Source organism: Cebus imitator, unplaced genomic scaffold (assembly GCF_001604975.1).
Source record: "Cebus imitator isolate Cc_AM_T3 unplaced genomic scaffold, Cebus_imitator-1.0 Scaffold87, whole genome shotgun sequence".
Taxonomy (NCBI): Eukaryota; Metazoa; Chordata; class Mammalia; order Primates; family Cebidae; genus Cebus; species Cebus imitator.
Genome location: NW_016107402.1, coordinates 3206150 through 3225392, shown reverse-complemented (window position 1 = coordinate 3225392; position 19243 = coordinate 3206150). Strand labels below are relative to the sequence as shown.

The 19243-nt window shown below is 40.9% G+C and overlaps 1 protein-coding gene across 1 annotated transcript in view; it reads right to left on the bottom strand.

Annotated features, from left to right (window-relative positions):
• The window catches only part of MACO1 (macoilin 1), a 69091-nt gene that overhangs the window by 3349 nt on the left and 46499 nt on the right, over positions 1 to 19243 (bottom strand). The window contains exons 7-10 of the mRNA XM_017534612.1: positions 10976 to 11134; positions 9449 to 9631; positions 5964 to 6084; positions 3666 to 3840 (exon numbers count right to left, since the gene is read on the bottom strand). Of these exons, the coding sequence (XP_017390101.1) occupies positions 3666 to 3840; positions 5964 to 6084; positions 9449 to 9631; positions 10976 to 11134 (638 nt within the window). The remainder of the gene's footprint in view (positions 1 to 3665; positions 3841 to 5963; positions 6085 to 9448; positions 9632 to 10975; positions 11135 to 19243) is intronic.

The window sequence follows — 19243 nt, the reverse complement described above, 5'->3', positions numbered from 1 at the left end:
TCCCTCCATGTCCCCTAAGTGAGCAGTAGAAAGGAACTGTCCCTCACTCCCTCCATGTCCCCTAAGTGAGAGCAGTAGAAAGGAATTGCCCCTGACTCCCTCCACGTCCCTTAAACTTCAAGGAAGCATCAAATACCCACCTTCTCTTTGAAGAAAATAAGCCTTAGATGAATAAAATACCTTAAAAGCATCTGATATATGAGCCACTGCATCTTTTCCCCTGCAGATTTAAGTTTGATTTCTTTAATCGGTAACATTTAAACATCCCCAGTACTTTGGAAAAGATTATTTTTGCTTCTTTGTCACTTTATGAGGATTTCTGAGCTAACAACAGAGCACACAGTCTGAGCTGGGAAGCCAAGATCCTCTGGCTACTCTGAGGCCAGGTGCTGCTTCACACCAGGGGGAATCTTTTCCAAGTTTGCAAAACCAAGTAGACAGGGTTGAAGCAGGGAGGGGTGGCCACTCCTCAGGGAGCTAAGTCAGGCAGGCAAAAAAAAAAGTTAGTGTAAGGTCAGAAGCTCAGTTTCAAAGCAGGATTCCTGGGAACCTTCTTCTTAAGTGCTTTTCTTTGAGTCCACAGATTAAAGCAGTGTGACTCTCAAAACTCCTTCTCTTGCTCAATCACCTGTGCAATCCCAAGCCCTCCTGAGCTTCACTAACTTCTCACAACTTCTAAATCCAACCCCTTACTCCCAGGGGTTTGGGCTTCCGTCTTTGGTTTAGGCCCAAAGTTCCCACTAACTGAGGAATATTTCCTGCTTGGGTTTCTGCGGAGTACCTCCAAATCAAAACATCCAAAACCAGACTTAATCTTCCTTCACTCCTTAAATCTGCTCTTCTTCCTTGGTTCCAACAACTTTGTCCTTCCAGAACTCTCAGACTGCTCCAGTCTCCTCCATTCACCTGTCTGGCCCGTCTGCCCTCCCTATACTTAGCATCTGGCCCGTCTGCCCTCCCCATACTTAGCATCTCTTAGAGGATGGTGGTAGCTTCCTCACAGTCTGTCTCCACTCAGTCTCACTCCTTCCATCTGTCTTTTACATTGCTATGGGTGGGAGATTTCCCACATAACAGCCTGACTGTGTCACCTCCTTCTTCCCTCAGGATAATCTAGGGAATACCCTCTCTAGTATGGCTTCATTCATGGTCTCCTAACCTCCTACTCTTTCCTTGCTTGCCCCCAGCTTAAGGCTGTGGACTGCTAACCTGAATAAACCAGCACCTTCCTTCCTTTGCTTACACTACTTGCTCAGGCATTATGTTCTTCTCTGCGATTCTCTGCTCTTGAAATTCATCCTCAAAGCCCACTCAATGCCCCCTCCTTCACAAGGCCTTCCCTATCTCTCCTCTGGCCTTTCTAGCCCTCTGCCACTACCTCGTGCCTCTACTTTTCTGCTGAGCTCACCCTAGTTCAGCAATTCTCCAAGTACATTCTAAAAACTACCTTCATAATAGTACTGAGACATTATTTCTCTTCTTCATGCTCATTCTGTCTCAAGTGTAAGTGGAGTCTTCTAGAAACTAGGTGGAGTATGAAATCACAACAGAATGAATGTAGAAACAGAGATGAGAATTAAACTATCTTCTATTAAACCAGACATTAAAGATATCTGCTAAATGTAAAATAATGCCACTTTTTTCACTAAATTTTTTTTGTTTTGGAAAATATAGTTTTAAATTAAAAAGTTACTTATATTAACATGTAATATATTTGTATGTTATTTTAAAATGAATTAATAAATTAATTTAGCTGAGCACAGTGGCCCATGCCTGTAATTCCAACACTTTGGGAAGCTGAGGTAGGAGGATCTCTTGATCCCAGGAGTTCGAGATCAGCCTGGACAACAAAGTGAGACCTTGTCTCTAGAAAAAAAAATTAGCTGGGCATGGTGGCACATGCCTATAGTCACAGCCACTAGGGAGGCTGAGGAGAGACAATCACTTGAGCACAGGAGGTAGAGTCTGCAGTGAGTTGAGATTGTGCCACTGCACTCCAGCCTGGGTGACAAAGCAAGACCCCATCTCAAAAATAACTAAATAAATAAATGTTTTAAGTTTTAATTTCTAGTAGGTAAATATTGATATAATCCACTCAAAATAAACCTCCTTGGGGTAATAATTTTAAGAGTGTAAAGGGGTCCATAAGAGAAAAGTCCACACACCATGTTGTATTCAACTCTGTCTCCCCCAAAGCTTCTATGACAATGCTTTGTGACTACTCTGTCAGTCCCTGCTGAAATATTCTTATTTTAGAGATGGGGTCTTGCTATGTTGCCCAGGCTAGTCTCAAATTCCTGGGCTCAGGTGATCCTCCTGCCCCAGCCTCCTGAGCAGCTGGGACTATGGGCAGGCACCAACACAAAGCACCATGCCTTGCTTGAAATATTCCTTTCCTTCCACTAAGTCAACCATTTGAAAATTCTTTTCAGTACTCTATTTTATGCAGTACTCTAAAGAGTACTCTATTTTTTTCAGACTATACTCAATTTAGTACTCTGATTAGACAGCTAATCAATTTCTTGGACAAAAATCCAAATTTATTTTCCTCAGGTCATGCCATGCCTCTATTCAGAAGCCTTCCAGTGCTCCCCTATGCCACTCACGGTAAAGTCCTAAGTTCTTCCCAAGTCCCACACAATCTGGCTGCTGCTACTCCTGCCTGCTATGACAACTCTCCCCATCATCACACAGGCTACAACCCCCCCTACCCCCCAGCATGGCACCCACGTTCCCCTGTATGGCTTTTCACTTGCTGCCACCTCCCTGGAAGTGCTTGCCTCCAGCTCTTTACATGGCTCACTCCTGCTCTCTTCCTTTGGGTCTCTGCACTAATACTACCTACTCAAGGGATTTTCCATAACTGCCACGTTAAAAAGGGAGCCCCCTGCCATATACATTCTGCCTTGCCATGGCTTTGTTTCCATCACTGCACCTACTGCCACCTGACATACTCCGTGCTGGCTTGTTCACCACCTGTTCTCGCCAGGGCTGTATTCTCAAGGAATCTTACGGTGCTTAGCACAAAGTAGGTTATCAGTTAGTACTGGCCAAGTGGATGACCATGCCTACTCTCCAGACTCTCCCCTGCTGCTCCCTCACTCGTAACCTTTGCTCCAGCCAAGCCAGCCAGCTGCAGCTTGGAACACATCAAGTCCCACTAGCTCCCAGCCCTTGCCCAAGCTGTTTCTTCTGTTGGACGCCTCTCCACCCCTCACTCTCCGCCACACTGCTTCTTCACTGGGCCAACTCCTCACCATTCAGGCCCCAGCTCACACATCAGCTTCCCTCGGAAAGGGCCCTCTCCAACTCCCGAGACTAGTTTAGTCCCTGCCTCTATTTCCCACAGATCCCATATATAATTCTATACAAGCACCTTTTGATGCTTCTGCAGTTCTCTACTTCTTCAACTACACTGTGAGCCCCTTGAACATAGAAATCATACTATTCTCTGTATACCCTGCACTTGACATGTTCTCATCTCAAAATATGCCTACAAATGAATTAATGTGATGATTCCTATATTTCAATGTTGGGCACTTACCAAGACACTTGGAGAGAAAACTGAAATGCCCCTTGGTTGAGAGCTCTCAGGAGAGGTCTGGCCTGTGCATCCCCGTGCACTATCAGTCACACCCCCTCACCAGGGGTCCATGCTCTCCTACCTTGGGCAATCTCGAGCTGCCGTTTTGCATCACCCAGTGCGGAGAACAGGTCCAGCTTGATTCTCGTCTCTGCACTTAGGCTGTTCTCCAGGTGCTGTGTTTTGTCTTGCATGGCTGAGAGGGCTGACATTAACACCTCAGTGTCCTTCTCATTTTCCTTATATTTCCGAAGCTCCTATCAATATCATCAAAACAGCAATGCTACAAGGTAGTTTTGGCATCGATGTCTATAAATTAGCCTGAAATCACAAATTAAATCCCACTATTCTTGGTCTGGCCACTAGAACACAAAATTCTGGTGTTTCAGGGGTTTAGGCAAGTGCTAAATGTGTTTATACGGCAATATGCACATACAAAAACATTTAGTAGATAATCATTTCACTGTGTTGAGCATGTGTCTAGATAATGGAATCTACTTCCAAATAAAACACTTTTCTTACAAGCCTAATTCAGAACCATGGAGAAATTTTTTCCTTGCTGACTACGTGCAAATTATTATAATGCTATAATCAAACTTGCCAAAACTCTTCTCTCAACCTGCACTAAAAATTGTAAAAATGTTAATTATTTTGACAGAGCATACTGCAGAATAAGCTCACTTTAATGTAGCCAATAAATATATACAGATATTTGAATTTTTACTTTTTAACAGAAAAATCCAAACTTATTACAGAGAATTTAGAAATATAGAAAAATTCAAAGAAGAAAATGAAAATTAGTCATAATACCAACACTAAAAAATTTAATATTTCTTTTAATCTTTTATGCGTATGTGTATCTTTTAGCATAAGTGAAATATTACATGTACAGTTTTATACAGTCTTTTAAAAACTAAATTATATCAACTATTGTTTGAAAACAAAATTTTTATTGGCTGCACAATATTCCTGAATGTTTACATACCAAAATTTAAATGACTCTCTTACTGTTAAGACTGTTTCAATTTTTTTGTATTTTTATGCCACTACAATGAATATCTTTGTACATCACTCATTGGTGAGATTTTAAAATATTAATTTACCTTAGGCTGGATTCCTAAAAAAAGGGAATACTTAAAAAGTGCAAGATCTTTCCCAGAAAGTTACATTCCACCAGCAATGTGTGAGATCTATTTTGTTGCATCCTCACCACGACTGATATTCTCATTTAAAAATTATTTGCTAATTTCATAGGAGAAAAATGGTATCTAATTTTAATCTGCATGTCTTTGATGACTGATGAGTTCATATTTTTATGATCTCATCAGTCACTTGTATTTCCTCTGAATTATTTGTTCACATCCTCAGCCTATTTTTCTATATATTTGAGCTTTTCTTAGCAACTTTTATGAACTATGTGTATGTTGAGAATATTAATTCCTTACTTATAATATTTGTTGCAATATTTGTACCTTCCCCAATTGATTTTTTTCATTTATTATTATTTTTGTTTTGTGATTTTTTTCCCATTGCTTTTACATTTAGAAAGTCTTTCCCTTGTTTCAAGGTCAAATATATTTTCACTGGCTTTTAGAAAAATCATTTATTCTTTTTTTTTCTGCCTTCAACTCTTCATCTGGAATTTCTTTATATGTGGTATAAGATGAGTGTCTATTTTTTTTTCCTCCAGTTATTTAGCTATTCAAAAGCCTTTTACTGACTAATCCTCACCTTTCCCATCTATCTCTGGTGCCACTTTTACTTTTCTTGGTATTTTCTTTTCGGTACTGTACTCCAGGTCATCATTCTAGTCCACTGACTTGACAGTAATTTTTTAGTTGTCCCACATGGCTCAAATTATTGTAACTTTATAATGCGTGACATTAGTTTAAATGAAAAATACTTGGGCTGACGTATACACAGCCCATAAAACAGGCTATGTCCATAGCACTAGCACCTTTCCCCATCATATACTGCTGTGAACAACAATCTGCAAGGCTCAGAGCCATGCAGGAGAGTCAATCCCCTGGCAACAGACAGAGGGCTGAGGCTAAAAGGAGGTGTGTAAGTTCCAAAGGACACCAATATGGCCTGGAACCTGAAAAGGTTAAATAAATCTACAGCAAGTTAAATCCTGGTATAAAATATATAAGGGACCATCAACATTTCTGGCTTGTATTAGAATCTGGCTACATTAATAAGACTTGAAATGAGCTGGACAAGATTAGAACTTCAAATCTTTTTGTCACATAGAGATTTTTCAGATGCAATGAGATCTGACCTGTATTAAAGGGCATCATCTCTACACTGCAACACAGAGCACAAGTCTAGCATAAAAGTGGATTTGAAGTACAAGGGAAGTCTTTTGTTCACCCATTACCTGGACTTTCAGTTCAAGTTCTCTGATTTGATCTTCTTTCACCTTCATGTCCATTGTGAGCTTCTTGCCCTCTGCTTCTAGTTCTCTGATCCGATTCCGTAAGGTTTCGGTGCATTCCCCCCTTTTGAAAAAGAAGAGAAGGAAATAAAGTGATTTGAAAGATTATAGGTTGGGGCCAGGTGCCTGTGGCTCATGCCTGCAATCCCAGCACTTTGGGAGGCTCAGGTGGATGGATCATTTGAGGTCAGGAGCTGGAGACCAGCCCAACCAACATGGTGAAACCCGTCTCTACCAAAAATTAGCCAGGCGTGGTGGTGTGCACCTGTAGTTCCAGCTACTGGGGAGGCTGAGGTAGGAGAATTGCTTGAACCCGGGAGGTGGAGGTTGCAGTGAGCCCAGATCATGCCACTGCACTCCAGCCCAGGCGTCAGAGTGAGACTCCATCTCAAAAACAAACAAACAAAAAAAGACTACAGGTTGGCTGGCGCAATGGCTCAGGCCTGTAATCATCATACTTTGAGAGGCCAAGGCAGGCGGATCACTTGAGGTCAAGAGTTCAAGACCAGCCTGGCCAACATGGCAAAACCCCGTCTCTACTAAAAATACAAAAATTAGCTGGTGTAGTGGCGCGCACCTATAATAGCAGCTATTTGGGAGGCTGAGGCAGAAGAATTGCCTGAACCCTGGAGGCGGAGGTTGCAGTGAGCCATGAATGGCACCACTGCACTTTCGCCTGGGTGGCAGAGTGAGACTCTCTCTCTCTCAAAACAAAACAAAACAAACAAATAAACAAACAAAAACTATAGGTTTACTTATATTTATATTGTAGATTTATATTTCTTTTATACTCCAGGGTCTATCAGGTTTTAGCTTTTGGCTCAGTCTGCTTACTTCTCTGTCTTTTGATAATTTCAGTAATACTCTAAAATAATTGGGCTGGGCATGGTGGCTCATGCCCATAATCCCAGCACTCCCAAAGCCAAAGTGGGAGGATCAATTGAGCCGAGAAGTCCGACATAAGCCTGCGCAACCTGTCTCTATAAAAAATTTTTAAAAAGCTGGGCATAGTAGCATATGCCTACAGTCCCAGCTACTCAGGAGGCTGAGACAAGAAGATAGCTTGAGCCCAAGGGTTTGAGGTTACAGTAAGCTGTGATTGCACCACTGCACTCCAGTCTGGGTGAGAGAGAGAATATCCTGTCTCAAAATATATACATATATACAATAATTATTATTGAGTGTCTAGATGAGCCAGACACTAAGGTACTTCACCCATACTACCTTCTTCAATCCTTACAACAACCTAGGGTATATTTATCCCATCCAGATAAGAAAACTGAGGCTACATAGATATAATACTAGTCCAAGGTCACCTAGCTTTTAGGTCACAGACTGGGGATAGGAACTGAGGTTTTCTGGCTTCCCAATTCAGCCAACTTTCCACTAGGCCATGAGATGAGACAATACACACAAAGCAAAATAGAACTGAACATGAACTACCTCCAGCAGGGGGCAGTGAACTAGAAAAAAAATGTTCCCTCACTTTTGAGGGGCTATGCATTGGGACTTTGCCTTTCTTGTCATAAAGTTGCCATACTCCTGGAGTAAGGCACACCATTAAGCTGCTTCTCAGGGCTATCATAAAGTTGAGCTAAAAGAGACGATGGCAATGGCCAGTCCAAAGTTGGAACTGTCTAGGTTCCAGAATCAGCCCAATGAAGAAAGTGAGTGTTCTCTGCCTACCAAAAAAGGAAGGTCCAGTCAGAGATTTATGCCAAGATTTACTTAAGAATAAGTTATGGCAGGCTGGGCATGGTGGCTCACACCTGTAATCCCAGCACTTTGGGAGGCCAAGGTGGGTGGATCACCTGAGGTCAGGAGTTCAAGACGAGCCTGGCCAAGATGGTGAAACCCCCATCTCTACTAAAAATACAAATATTAGCTGGGCACAGTGGCAGGTGCCTTTCATCCCAGGTACTGGGGAGGCTGAGGCAGGAGAATTGCTTGAACCTGGGAGGCAGAGGTTGCAGTGAGCTGAGATCACGCCACTGCATTCCAGCCTAGGCAACAGAGTGAGACTCTTGTCTCAAAAAAGAAAGGAAAAAAAGAATAATTTATGGCAAACAAGGACTGTCCATGAATAAGATAAATATGCTTAACTGGAAGCAAAAGGGATTTGGGGTAGACGCTGAAACCAACTTACTGATTCTCAGGGAGACTCTAAGCAATATGGTTAAGGAACTACTATGTTCTCCGGAGTGGAATCTTCCAAAAGGGCAGGTGCTAGATGAATTAAGGAGAGCAGGAGAGCAGTCATCACTAGATGACTGTTGGGGAACATCTCCTGCAAGTATAAGTGCTTCAAAATGCTAATACATCCTCAAACAAACAAACAACCCCACATCGTAGGCAGGCTAGTCAAGAGCCTAGTAAGTCTGTATAGATGCTGATGGGCCAAGCCAGCTCAGCCATCTGCTGGGAGAAGGCAGGATCACACAGGAGACAGTTCTCACTTGCTGTTATTTCCTAAAAGGTGAAATGATTCACCAGTTATTCTGCAAATGTCAGAACCCACAAAAAAGGCTATCAACATGCCAAAAGTTAAATTACTTAACTTTAATTACAACAAAGCAACATTCAAGGAAGATTTACAGTTGAATGATACCATATAGATACAAATTAGGATGGAATTTAAAAATGAAATAATAATTTACCCTCACTCTGTATCTGCAAAAACCTAACTGACTCACATGCAAAGGGACTTCACTAGTCAAAAAAACAAAGGAAAAAATGATAAGTGAAGTAGAAGCAAAAAGGAAAAAAAAAAAAGCTCTCGACTATCTTCTCTCCTCTCTGGAATCCAAATGGCAGTTACATAATAGTCTCTGGAATACCCGCGCACAGGGGTACTTTCCAGTGGTATAGGAGATAGGCCCCAATTTTCATTATGCCACAAATTTAATGTCGTCTAGTAGTCACTTATGTTTCACTTTTTTTTCCATCTCATTTGACAGTTTGCTGATATCCATTTGAGCAGCCAGTACACAGTGCTTGGGCAACCAAGATTTTATCTTTCTTCCATTTTAAGATAAAAACTCCAGAAACACATATACCTAAGAATGGAGAGTAATGATAGCTCTCTAAAGGGAACAAACTTCCAGATGGAATCTCTCAACGCATTTAGTAACCATCAGCCTGACAAAAAGTGATTAGAAACCCTTTTAAGCGTAGTACTTTGCCTCCCAGGTATGGGAAGCATGGTGATTCTGTCAACCCACTTTATAGATGAGGTCATTGAGGGATGAAGCTGTTATAAGGTAGTGCAAGCTTGCATAGATAAACCAGCTAATAAAACAGCACTTAAAAACAATCCATCCATGCATGATTGCTTTATGTCTAATCCTGCCCAAGGCATCAAATTCCCATGTCTTTGTTGGTAAAAGAAAGCCAACCTTGGATTAAACACTCAGGTGACATGGACATACCTAGACGCAGCAGCAAATGCAACAGCCCGGGCAGCAGTGGCTTCTTCTAACTTCTTCCTTTTTTTCTCTTCCATTAACTGTTTTTCTACAAAACTTCGGGCTTCCTGCTCAGCTTTTAGCTTTTTCTCCAACTGGCTGATATTCTGCTTGTCTTTTTGCTTCATTTGCACAGCATTATGTAACCTAAATGGAAATTATCGTCATATAAAGTCTTAAAATTAGAAATGCCTACTGTAAACCCTTGAGACACAATTCTTTATCACCTTAAGGCCAAATAAACAGGAGGTTTGAACAGCAAATCAAAAATGTCAACTCCCAAAATGCCTGAGGAAAACACACTGTCATTATTCTTTAATAATCCCTAAACACCAATCAGCAAGCTGCCTTACAAAACAGAGATTGAGACCAAGCCTTTGCTCTGTTCAAATAAGTGATCTACAGAAAGTAATCCAGAAAACAGGGTAAAACAAATTTCAAACAGAGGGGAAGATAATTGTATAACTAATTCTAAGGTTTCAGAGCACACTGAAAGAACTTCAGTCCCACCAAAGAATCACTGATGGGACTAGCTCCAGTGAAACTGAGGTAAAGGGTGGAAAGGGAAGGTTTGAATTTTTCCTGAATACAGTTTTGCTTTGGCCTACTATAGCCTTTCCTTTCCAGCTCAGGATGTTTGCTCACAGTGTCCCCAAATCCTCTTTTAGAGTCACAGGATGCTTAATTTCAGATAGAAATTTCAGCCATATTTCCTGCCTATTACCACCCCTAGCTTTACCTATCAGCATGAGGTGAGCTTATCATTGGGATGGTCTCTATGTATCAATGCTAGACCATCACAAATGCTGGACAGAGGCAATGGAGATGTTATTTGCCTGTAATGCCCTAGCTCTTGAGTTACATTCCTTAAAAATGTTGGGCTTCTCTCTCAATAGGGAAAGCCCATAAAGCCAACAGCCTATAATGATCATCACTACCACAGACACACATTGCTTGGAGATTTTAAAAAAAGAAAAAAGGACAGACCCACATTGAGTCAAGAAGTAATTCCAGCATGAACTAATCAAAGGCCTAAAAGAATTCACACCGAAGGGTTATTTGCCTTGACTTTTCAAATAAAATCAGTCAAAATCCAATGTCATTTTTTAGTTTTGGAAATAAAAGTAAATATAGTCAAATCCTCTAGAAACTTTCACTCAAAGGAGCAAAATTTTCAAACCGTGGCAGAACTACTTCTTGTCAATTTTACTATCCAAAAACTCAGTAACTATTTTAGACTAAAAAGTTATTAAATAAGAGAAGAAAAAAATAGTAATACTAATAAACTGGTTTGTGGCAATGAAATAAGTTTTTTTATAAATTTTATAAACATGCTGAATATCTGGTACTAAAAAAGTATTTTAAACATTTTATTTAAAAACCTCTCAGCAGGTCTCTTTGTCACCACGAATCTTCTGCTCCAACCCCCGGAAACAAGAGAAGCAGTGAAGCTGCTGGGCTTATGGCCAAAGGCCAGAAAGGTACACGTACTTGTTCTGCAGCAGCTCGTTCTCCTGCCGAAGCTGGCCCATTTCTGACCGGATCCCTCGCTCGGTGCTCGAAAGGGAGCTGATCTGACTGCGGAGCTCTTGTTCCACTTGTCTGCTGGCTTGCAGGTCAGCCTTTAACTTTTTAATGTCTTGTTCCAGCCTAGAAGAAGAAGAAATGCAGCATTTTCATCTAGGTGAGAGCACCCACAGAGATGAGAGGGACCCTGGCGGGGGTCCTGGACTGCTGGGTGAACAGCAGGGGAAGAACCCTGCTGGCAGTTCCTGCCATCACAAGGACTCCTTTCTGCAATTAGGTTAATTTTGTTGAGTGATTCCACCTGGGTCCCTACTGCTTCCTACTGGGGTGTAACTTTCAACTTCCCCCAAATGTTTGTGAATATTGACAGGTGAAAATGGTGCTTGTGAATATCCGAGCTGCTAAAGGAGAAGGGGATGGCAGAGAGGGTGGCTGAAGATTAAAGACTCCCTTCTTACTGGTGGCTTTCCATACCCTCAGCAAGGGAAATATGTTCAAACAACCAGCTCATGCCCTACACCACTTGCTGCCTTGAGATATTTTGATAGATCAGAATCTACTGTCTGAGAGTCTGTACCACCATGGGCCTGGAAGACAACTGTCTGCAAAAACCTCCTGAAATTGCTAGCATCCTTGGTGAATGATGTTCACACCTCTGATGACTGCAGTAGAAGAGCTCATGAGACTCAACAACAATGAAAAAAAGAACAAATTATATGCTCTAAGAATCATAAGAGAACTCTATCTGTAAAATAAAGTCTATCTTTTCTCCTCAATTCCTTACTCTTGTTCCATCTATTTTCTTTATTGCAATAATAGTTTCATTTTAAGTGACAGGTATTGGGGACCTACTATGCATATGTAGTACTGAAAATGGTCAACAAAAACTATAAAATCGGCCGGGCACAGTGGCTCATGCCTGTAATCCCAGCACTTTGGGAGGCTGAGGCGGGCGGATCACCGTAAGTCAGGAATTTGAGACCAGCCTGGCCAATATGGTGAAACCCTATCTCTACTAAAAATACAAAAATTAGCCAGACATGGTGGTGGGCATCTGTAATCCCAGCTACTCCGGAGGTTGAGGCAGGAGAATCACTTGAACCTGGGAGGTGGAGGTTGCAGTGAGCCAAGACACTGCACTCCAGCCTGGGCAACAAGAGCAAGACTCTGTCTCAAAAAAACAAAAAACAAACAAGCAAAAACCATAAAATCAAGTCTCTTTGTGGGAAAACTTCACAATTAGGAAGCAAAAAATAGAGAGGAACCAAGAAATACATAACTAAAATGATGAAACAACACAAGGAAGGCCATGATTCAATATATGCTAGAAGGAATAACAACAACAACAACAACAACAACAAACAACAAAAAGAAAGAATAACAACAGCTACTATTTAATGAGAACTTACAGGCCAGGTACTGTTCTATAGCCTTTAATCCTATAAACTCATTTAATCTGTACAACTATGGGCCAAATGCAATTCCTATTCCCATTTTTACAGATGAAGAACTCTAGGCCAGGAAAGGATGCAGCCCAAGGTCATCCTGGCAGTCTAGCTCCAGAGTCCATTCTCTTCACTATTAGGTGGAACTATAGCCACATCATCCACAGCATGGTAGAGGAAGAAGTGCTAAGTGAGTCTGAGGACAGAAGACTGGAAAAGGCTTTGCAGAGCAGGTAAAGATGGATTTGGGCCCTGATGTTTGGATAGGATTTGAAAAAGTAGGAGAGGAGGAGAGGACTTCTAAATGAGGGGAGAAATGTATTAAAAAACTCAAAGGCAGGAACAGCCATAGACATCTGCAGGCAAGCCATTAGTCTGGCCTCTGAGGAAGGCTTGTCCTGGAGAAAGAGTAGGAAAGGATAGAACGGATCTGGTAGATGGGACTACGGAGAGTGGTCATGAAGGTCAGGTCAAGAATGGCTACCATGTGAGCCTCAGTTGGGAATGAAAGAAAAATTAGATCCACAACGGCTAGATCTCAATAATTTTGTAGTTATCACTTTCATTTTTTAAATCTCTTCCTATCACAAATTAAGAATAACAATATTTATTTAGAAGAGGCTTTTCAAATCAGGATACAAACTCGCAGGTAGGTAAAGTCAGTCTGCTCTGATGACACTCTTGTGCATGTCACTAATTCAACATACCAACAGAACCAAGATTTCTGAAGGCCAATGGTGATCTCTTTGGAACTGTCGGTTCCAAAGACTAAGCCCTTAGAGACATGTTTTTATCAAGCACTAAATCCCCAGAGCCCTCCACAGTGATCAACGCTTACTCAATAAAAGTTGCTTGACACAGAGCAGCTTTATTTACATATCTACCTTTAGGCAACCTAAAAAAATCCCCAAAACTCCAAATCATAAAACACTGACCGTCACCTTACTGGTGCAAGTAGCCAGTCCTTCTGTCCAGTGCCTGGGAGCATGGCCTAGAAAGCTTTTTTTCCAGAAGCACCATGGGTGTCCTGACAGCTTGCTCCCCCGGGAAGGGTCACAAGTCAACATCACGCCACCACTTTCCCTATTGCCAGGGTTATTCCAGTTGAATGCATTCTTGGAACCACTCTAAACAATTATAGATTGCCATTTATACCATCATCATACTGTCTCTCATTCACCCCCAAGTAGCCCAAAGAATATATTCTGAAAGAGGTTGATGCTGTCAGGCTATCCTCATTAAGAAGTTTGGCTGAAATACATGTTAGGTAACTTGTCTTGAGAAGTTGATTTCACATTCTGAGTATTGCATTTTCAGCAGAAAGGGTAAGTTTTTAGGTGAGACTAGGAGAAAAGCATGGTTTAGTAACAGAATTTAGGGTCAGGGTTCTAGATTCAGCTCTGGCGCCAACTCTATGACCCTGCACAAGGCATGCAATCTTCCAGGCCTCAGTTTCCACATCTACGCCTGATGATCTCTAAAGTTCCTCCCAGTTCGGGCTAGGTTTTCTAGGCCTGATACACTTACAGATGGCTGCAGATTTGCCTCTTTAGATCAGCAAACTAAGCTGTATCATATGCAGATGCACAGGAATCAAGTTCTACACAACCAGCCGCTGGGGCAAAACATATGCCACAGTTGGGAATGAAAGAAAAATTAAATCTGTAAGCCTAGATTGCAATAATTTTGTAGTTGTTACTTTCTTTCATTTTTTAATCTTTTCCCACCACAAACTAAAAATAACAATATTTATTCTGAGTGAAATTTTAGAGCTCCTTGAAAAAATGTAAAAATCCAAAGAGCTAATGAAGTTATGAGACCAAAAAGCATAAAATATCTAGAGTATAACTTCTGAAGACGAAAGAACATGAAACTATATATATATTTATTTTTTAAACCAAGTCTCACTGTGCTGCCCAGGCTGGAGTGCAATGGTACGATCTTGGCTCACTGCAACCTCCCATTCCTGGATTCAAGCTGGTATTACAGGTACCCACCACCATGCCTTAGTAGTAATTATCTGTTTAATCAATGCTTCTAGCACTGACTATCTTGATTTAGTTCAATTTGTGAGATGGAGTCTCCCTCTGTCACCCAGGCTGGAGTAAGTGGTGCGATCTCGGCTCACTGCAACCTCCGCCTCCTGGGTTCAAGTGATTTTCCTGCTTCAGCCTCCCCAGGTAGCTGGGGCTACAGGTGCGTGCCACCACGCCCAGCTAATTTTTTTTTGTATTTTTAGTAGAGACAAGGTTTCGCCATATTGACCAGGCTGGTCTCAAACTCCTGACCTCAGGTGATCCACCCGCCTTGGCCTCCCAAAGTGCTGGGATTACAGGTGTGAGCCACCGTGCCTGGCCAACAATATATTTTTTAATGTGAAGATCCTATAAATATTTTGTCAAAGACTAATAGTGGTACAATACAACAAAAGTAAAATGAAGTGGTTACAGGAATATGTTCACTTTGTGAAAATTCATAAATGGTACACTTGATTTGTATACTGTTGGGTGTACATGTTATACTTCAATAAGAAAAGGTTTATTTTTAAAAAATAATCTCATAGATCAAGACACAGAACTAAAATACTTCAGGATTTTCATAACTGCTACCATTAATTTTGTAAAACTGTAAATTATTTTCCCAACTGTGAATGATTTTCCAAACTGCTGCAGCAAGCCTGAGCATTACCGCTGGCATTCCCAGTTTAGGAAACACTGCTCTCTAGGAGCACTGCCTAACGGCTAATAGCATGCAGGATAACTTCAAGCAGTAAATGGCAAAATTCTCAACAATTAAAAAAAAATTCATGATGGACAATTTTTCACTGGCTGTGTACAAAAAGCATTAATTTGCCTTGAATGTCAACTATATATTTTAAATCTTTACTAAGGTAGGTAGCAGCAAAATGAGTTACCACCCATATTGCGTTTATTTTTGATACCTAGTCAGTATCAAAAACTGAATAAACAATGGAAAAATATAAAAGAAAATATAAATAACTCATAATCCTTTTATCCAGACAGAAATGCTCACTATTTGAATCCGGTGTACCTCTTTTCTATATGTCTTTTTTTCTATTTCTTCACACATGTAAATATATTTAACATTGGTGAAAGAGTACCACATATACAGCTTATAAATCATAAGCACCTTCTCACACTATTAGACATCTTTCATAAATAACTGCTGCATAATATTCCATTGTATGGATGTACTATGAGATATATCTTCTTTCCTAAGATATACCTCAATTTTTGCATTTGCCCAATAGAAAAATGTATGTCATGAGTTTTGAAAAAAATATGTGTGGCTAGGCGCAGTGGCTCATGCCTGTAATTCCCAGCACTCTGGGAGGCTGAGGCGGGCGGATCCCCTGAGGTCAAGAGTTTGAGACCAGCCTGGCCAACATGGTGAAACCTTGTCTCTACTAAAAACCCAAAAAAAAAAAAATTAGCTGGGCATGATGGCACACACCTGTAGCCCCAGCTACCTGGGGAAGCTGAAGCAGGAGAATCACTTGAACCCAGGAGGCGGAGGTTGCAGTGAGCTGAGATCGCGCCACTGCATTCCAGCCTGGGTGACAGAGGGAGATTCCGTCTCACAAACTGAACTAGATCAAGATAGTCAAGTGCTAGAAGCATTTATTAAACAGATAATTACTATTTGTCTTAATGTCATACTTAACCATTTGGTGCTGAAATTCAATATTTTATAGGCAAAATACAGATATATAATTTATTAGTGTGAAGTATGAAGTTTTTATTAAATGGTGTTAAAAGGTTAATGCAAAAATCTTCAAATGTATTAGTATGATTCTATTAAAATGTCATTAGCTGAAGCCTAAATTAAAAGCAATAATCAGGATGAAAACAAGGCAGAATTAACAGATTATAACCCTTGAAACTAATCTCAGCAGACAGGGATAGAAAGAATGGAGGAAAAAAACAAGCCCCTTTTATCAGCATTAAGTCCAACACTCTTCCCCAGACTATGGAATTTTCAAGGATAAAAGGGAAATTTCCTCCAGAAGAACTACAATCTCATTTAAAAAATAATAATACAAATAAAAATTGGGACAGACACATCTGAACCAAGCTTTAGTAAGGCTTAGCCAGGAAATAAATGCACTTCCTTCTTGCCTAACTCCTGTGGAACCAGTTTTTACCCTTACAAAGGCCTGCCCCGTGGCATCATCACTTTGGACACAGACAGGGCCCATGGCAAAGCTGGAGTTTATGTGCACAATAAATATGGCCATTTTTCCCCAATAATACAAGCCAGGGTTGTAAATGATTACCTATCAGGTCCAGGCAAATTTCCTAGTCACTTTACTGATCATTTTAAAAGATAGCACTCACCTTCTAAGGGAGTTGTGAAGCTACCTCTGAATTCTATTATCTAACCCAAAGGCAAGAGTTAGGACCCATATAGCAGCACCTTCTCAGGTCCCTGTGTCAGAAGCCAGGCTCACTTCAAAGCAAAATTGTTAAGTTTAAGGATCATGCTTACTCTAAACCTTAACGATATGTCACCTTCTCCCTAATCCTACCCAACTAAGATAAAAACTGTAATGTAAATTAAATTATTTAAAATTATTTAATTTTAAAAGGAAAAGATTTACATTTTAATAAAGGGTAATCTGCTAATTGACCAAAGGAATGAAGTTCAAATTTTAGCCTTTCAGACAGGCTAAATAGGAAAAAATATCTTTGAGTACCTAGAAGGACACCTGGTAGTAAAATAAATACAGTATTTATTTATTTATTTTTTAGACAAAGTCTCGCTCTGTAGCCCAGGCTGAAGTGGAGTGGTATGATCTTGGCTCACTGCAACCTCCGCCTCCAGGGTTCAAGCAATTTTCATGCCTCAGCCTCCCGAGTAGCTGGGATTACAGGCATGTGCCACCGCACCTGGCTAATTTTTGTAATTTTTTGTAGAGATGGGGGTTTCACCATGTTGGCCATGGTCTTGAACTCCTGACTTTAAGTGATCTGCCTGCCTTGTCCTCCCAAAGTGCTAGGATTACAGGCGTGAGCCACCATGCCCAGCCGAAATACAGTATTTAAGTATTAGCTTTTAGTTGAAATGGGTATTGTTTTTAAGTATCTGAAAAGGTAGGGAAATACCATGTCTAAATGTTTGTAATTTTCTTGTGAATTACCTGAATTGCAGCCCACACCACTGTATCTTCATTGAGAGTTTAAAAGTCTTCAGTGGCTACTGCCAATAACTTCATGGTTTTATAAAGCCTGACTGCAGCTTTATGAAGCCTGACTGAGAGCACAGGGAAAGTTTAAGGCATCAGGGCAGTGATTTCCCCAGGACGCAAATCTTATGGAAAAGAGGCAGATCTCTTTGTCAGTCAAGACTTCACCTAGGAGTACTATGAGTCACAGCGCATACCCATTCCAGAAAACTACCTAAGGATATATGTCTGTGGGCTGCAAGTTGGACCCCATGAACCCATGGGGATGATGAGGAGCCTCAGCTTTGTTGGTTATCTGTGAACTCTAAAGAGTGAGTGACAGAGAAGCTCTAGGCTCTGCAATACAGAACTTACCATGCTGCTTGCTCTGGAAGAGAAGGGGCTTCAGAAAGTCATCGCTAAGTTATATAGCCAACTGACTGAAAGGTAGGTTTTCTAAAATCCCTCACATCAGCCCAAATGACCCACTCCTTGTTTTCCAGGCATTTTCTGCCTTTATGCTACCTCCTTGGGAGGAATGGCAACCAGTTTTCAATCTCAACCATTCTTCAAGGCTCAATTAAAAAACAACAAAAATTAAACCCTCCAGCACAAGGTGACCAACAACCCTTCTCCTTGTAAAACCCTAAAGCGCTCCCTGTTAGTGTTTCACATTTGGCATCAAACCATCGCTCTGTGCTGGACTTCTTTTTGTTGCTGTTGTTCTGATGTTTAATCTTTTCCTATGTATGTATCGTATTTCTAACAGGACTATAAGTTCTTTGAAGCCAGGAACCGTGCTACAAAATTAGAAGCTGGAACTGTATTTCTAATGTTTTTTCCAATCCTTATAGATCACGTCACTCATCTTCACTCTGCGTCTATCTCCTCAGTGCTCACAATAGAATAGGGTCAGTGTTAGGACATAGGAGGCTCTGGAAACCTATCCACAGCAGGTCATCTGATTTTTAATTTAAATAGCAGCTGAAGGGAACAGGGGTAAAGGACATTTGCTTTTAAGGAAGGCAGGTGCATATGAAAAGAATGAATGAAGAGCAACTGCTTCATCTCATTGGTGCCTAATTCCATTAGGCGTTCCCCTGGTACACATTAATCATATAAGACAACACTTGTTTAAGGACCAAACAACTGTCTGTGCAAACTTGAGCTCATAAATCAAAATTCTCTCCAAAGGAGAACTATTGATTACCCTCTATACCAACTCCTCCTCATCTTCCTTCCAGGTGGCTCACACTGACTGGATAGGTAGCTTGGGTCATTCACGTATTTTAAGTATGTGGTAGATGTATCTCATCTTAAGTGAGGCCCAGACTAACTTGAACCTGCTCCAATGTAGCAGATATAAACCACAGATTTGGAAATACTGACATGAAGCTGCCTCAGGTGTCACTGTAGTGACTACAAGGCACAAGTGTACAAAAACAAGAGCTTGATGACCTGATTACTAGGTGAAGCCATATTACAAAGTACTTTATGTCTCTGCTCCATAATCTGTCAAACACAAAAGGCAAACACATTAATTTTCCTAAAGGAATGCAAAGAGAGACAGAAAAGAATTCTAGAGACTTTTTTTTTTTTTTT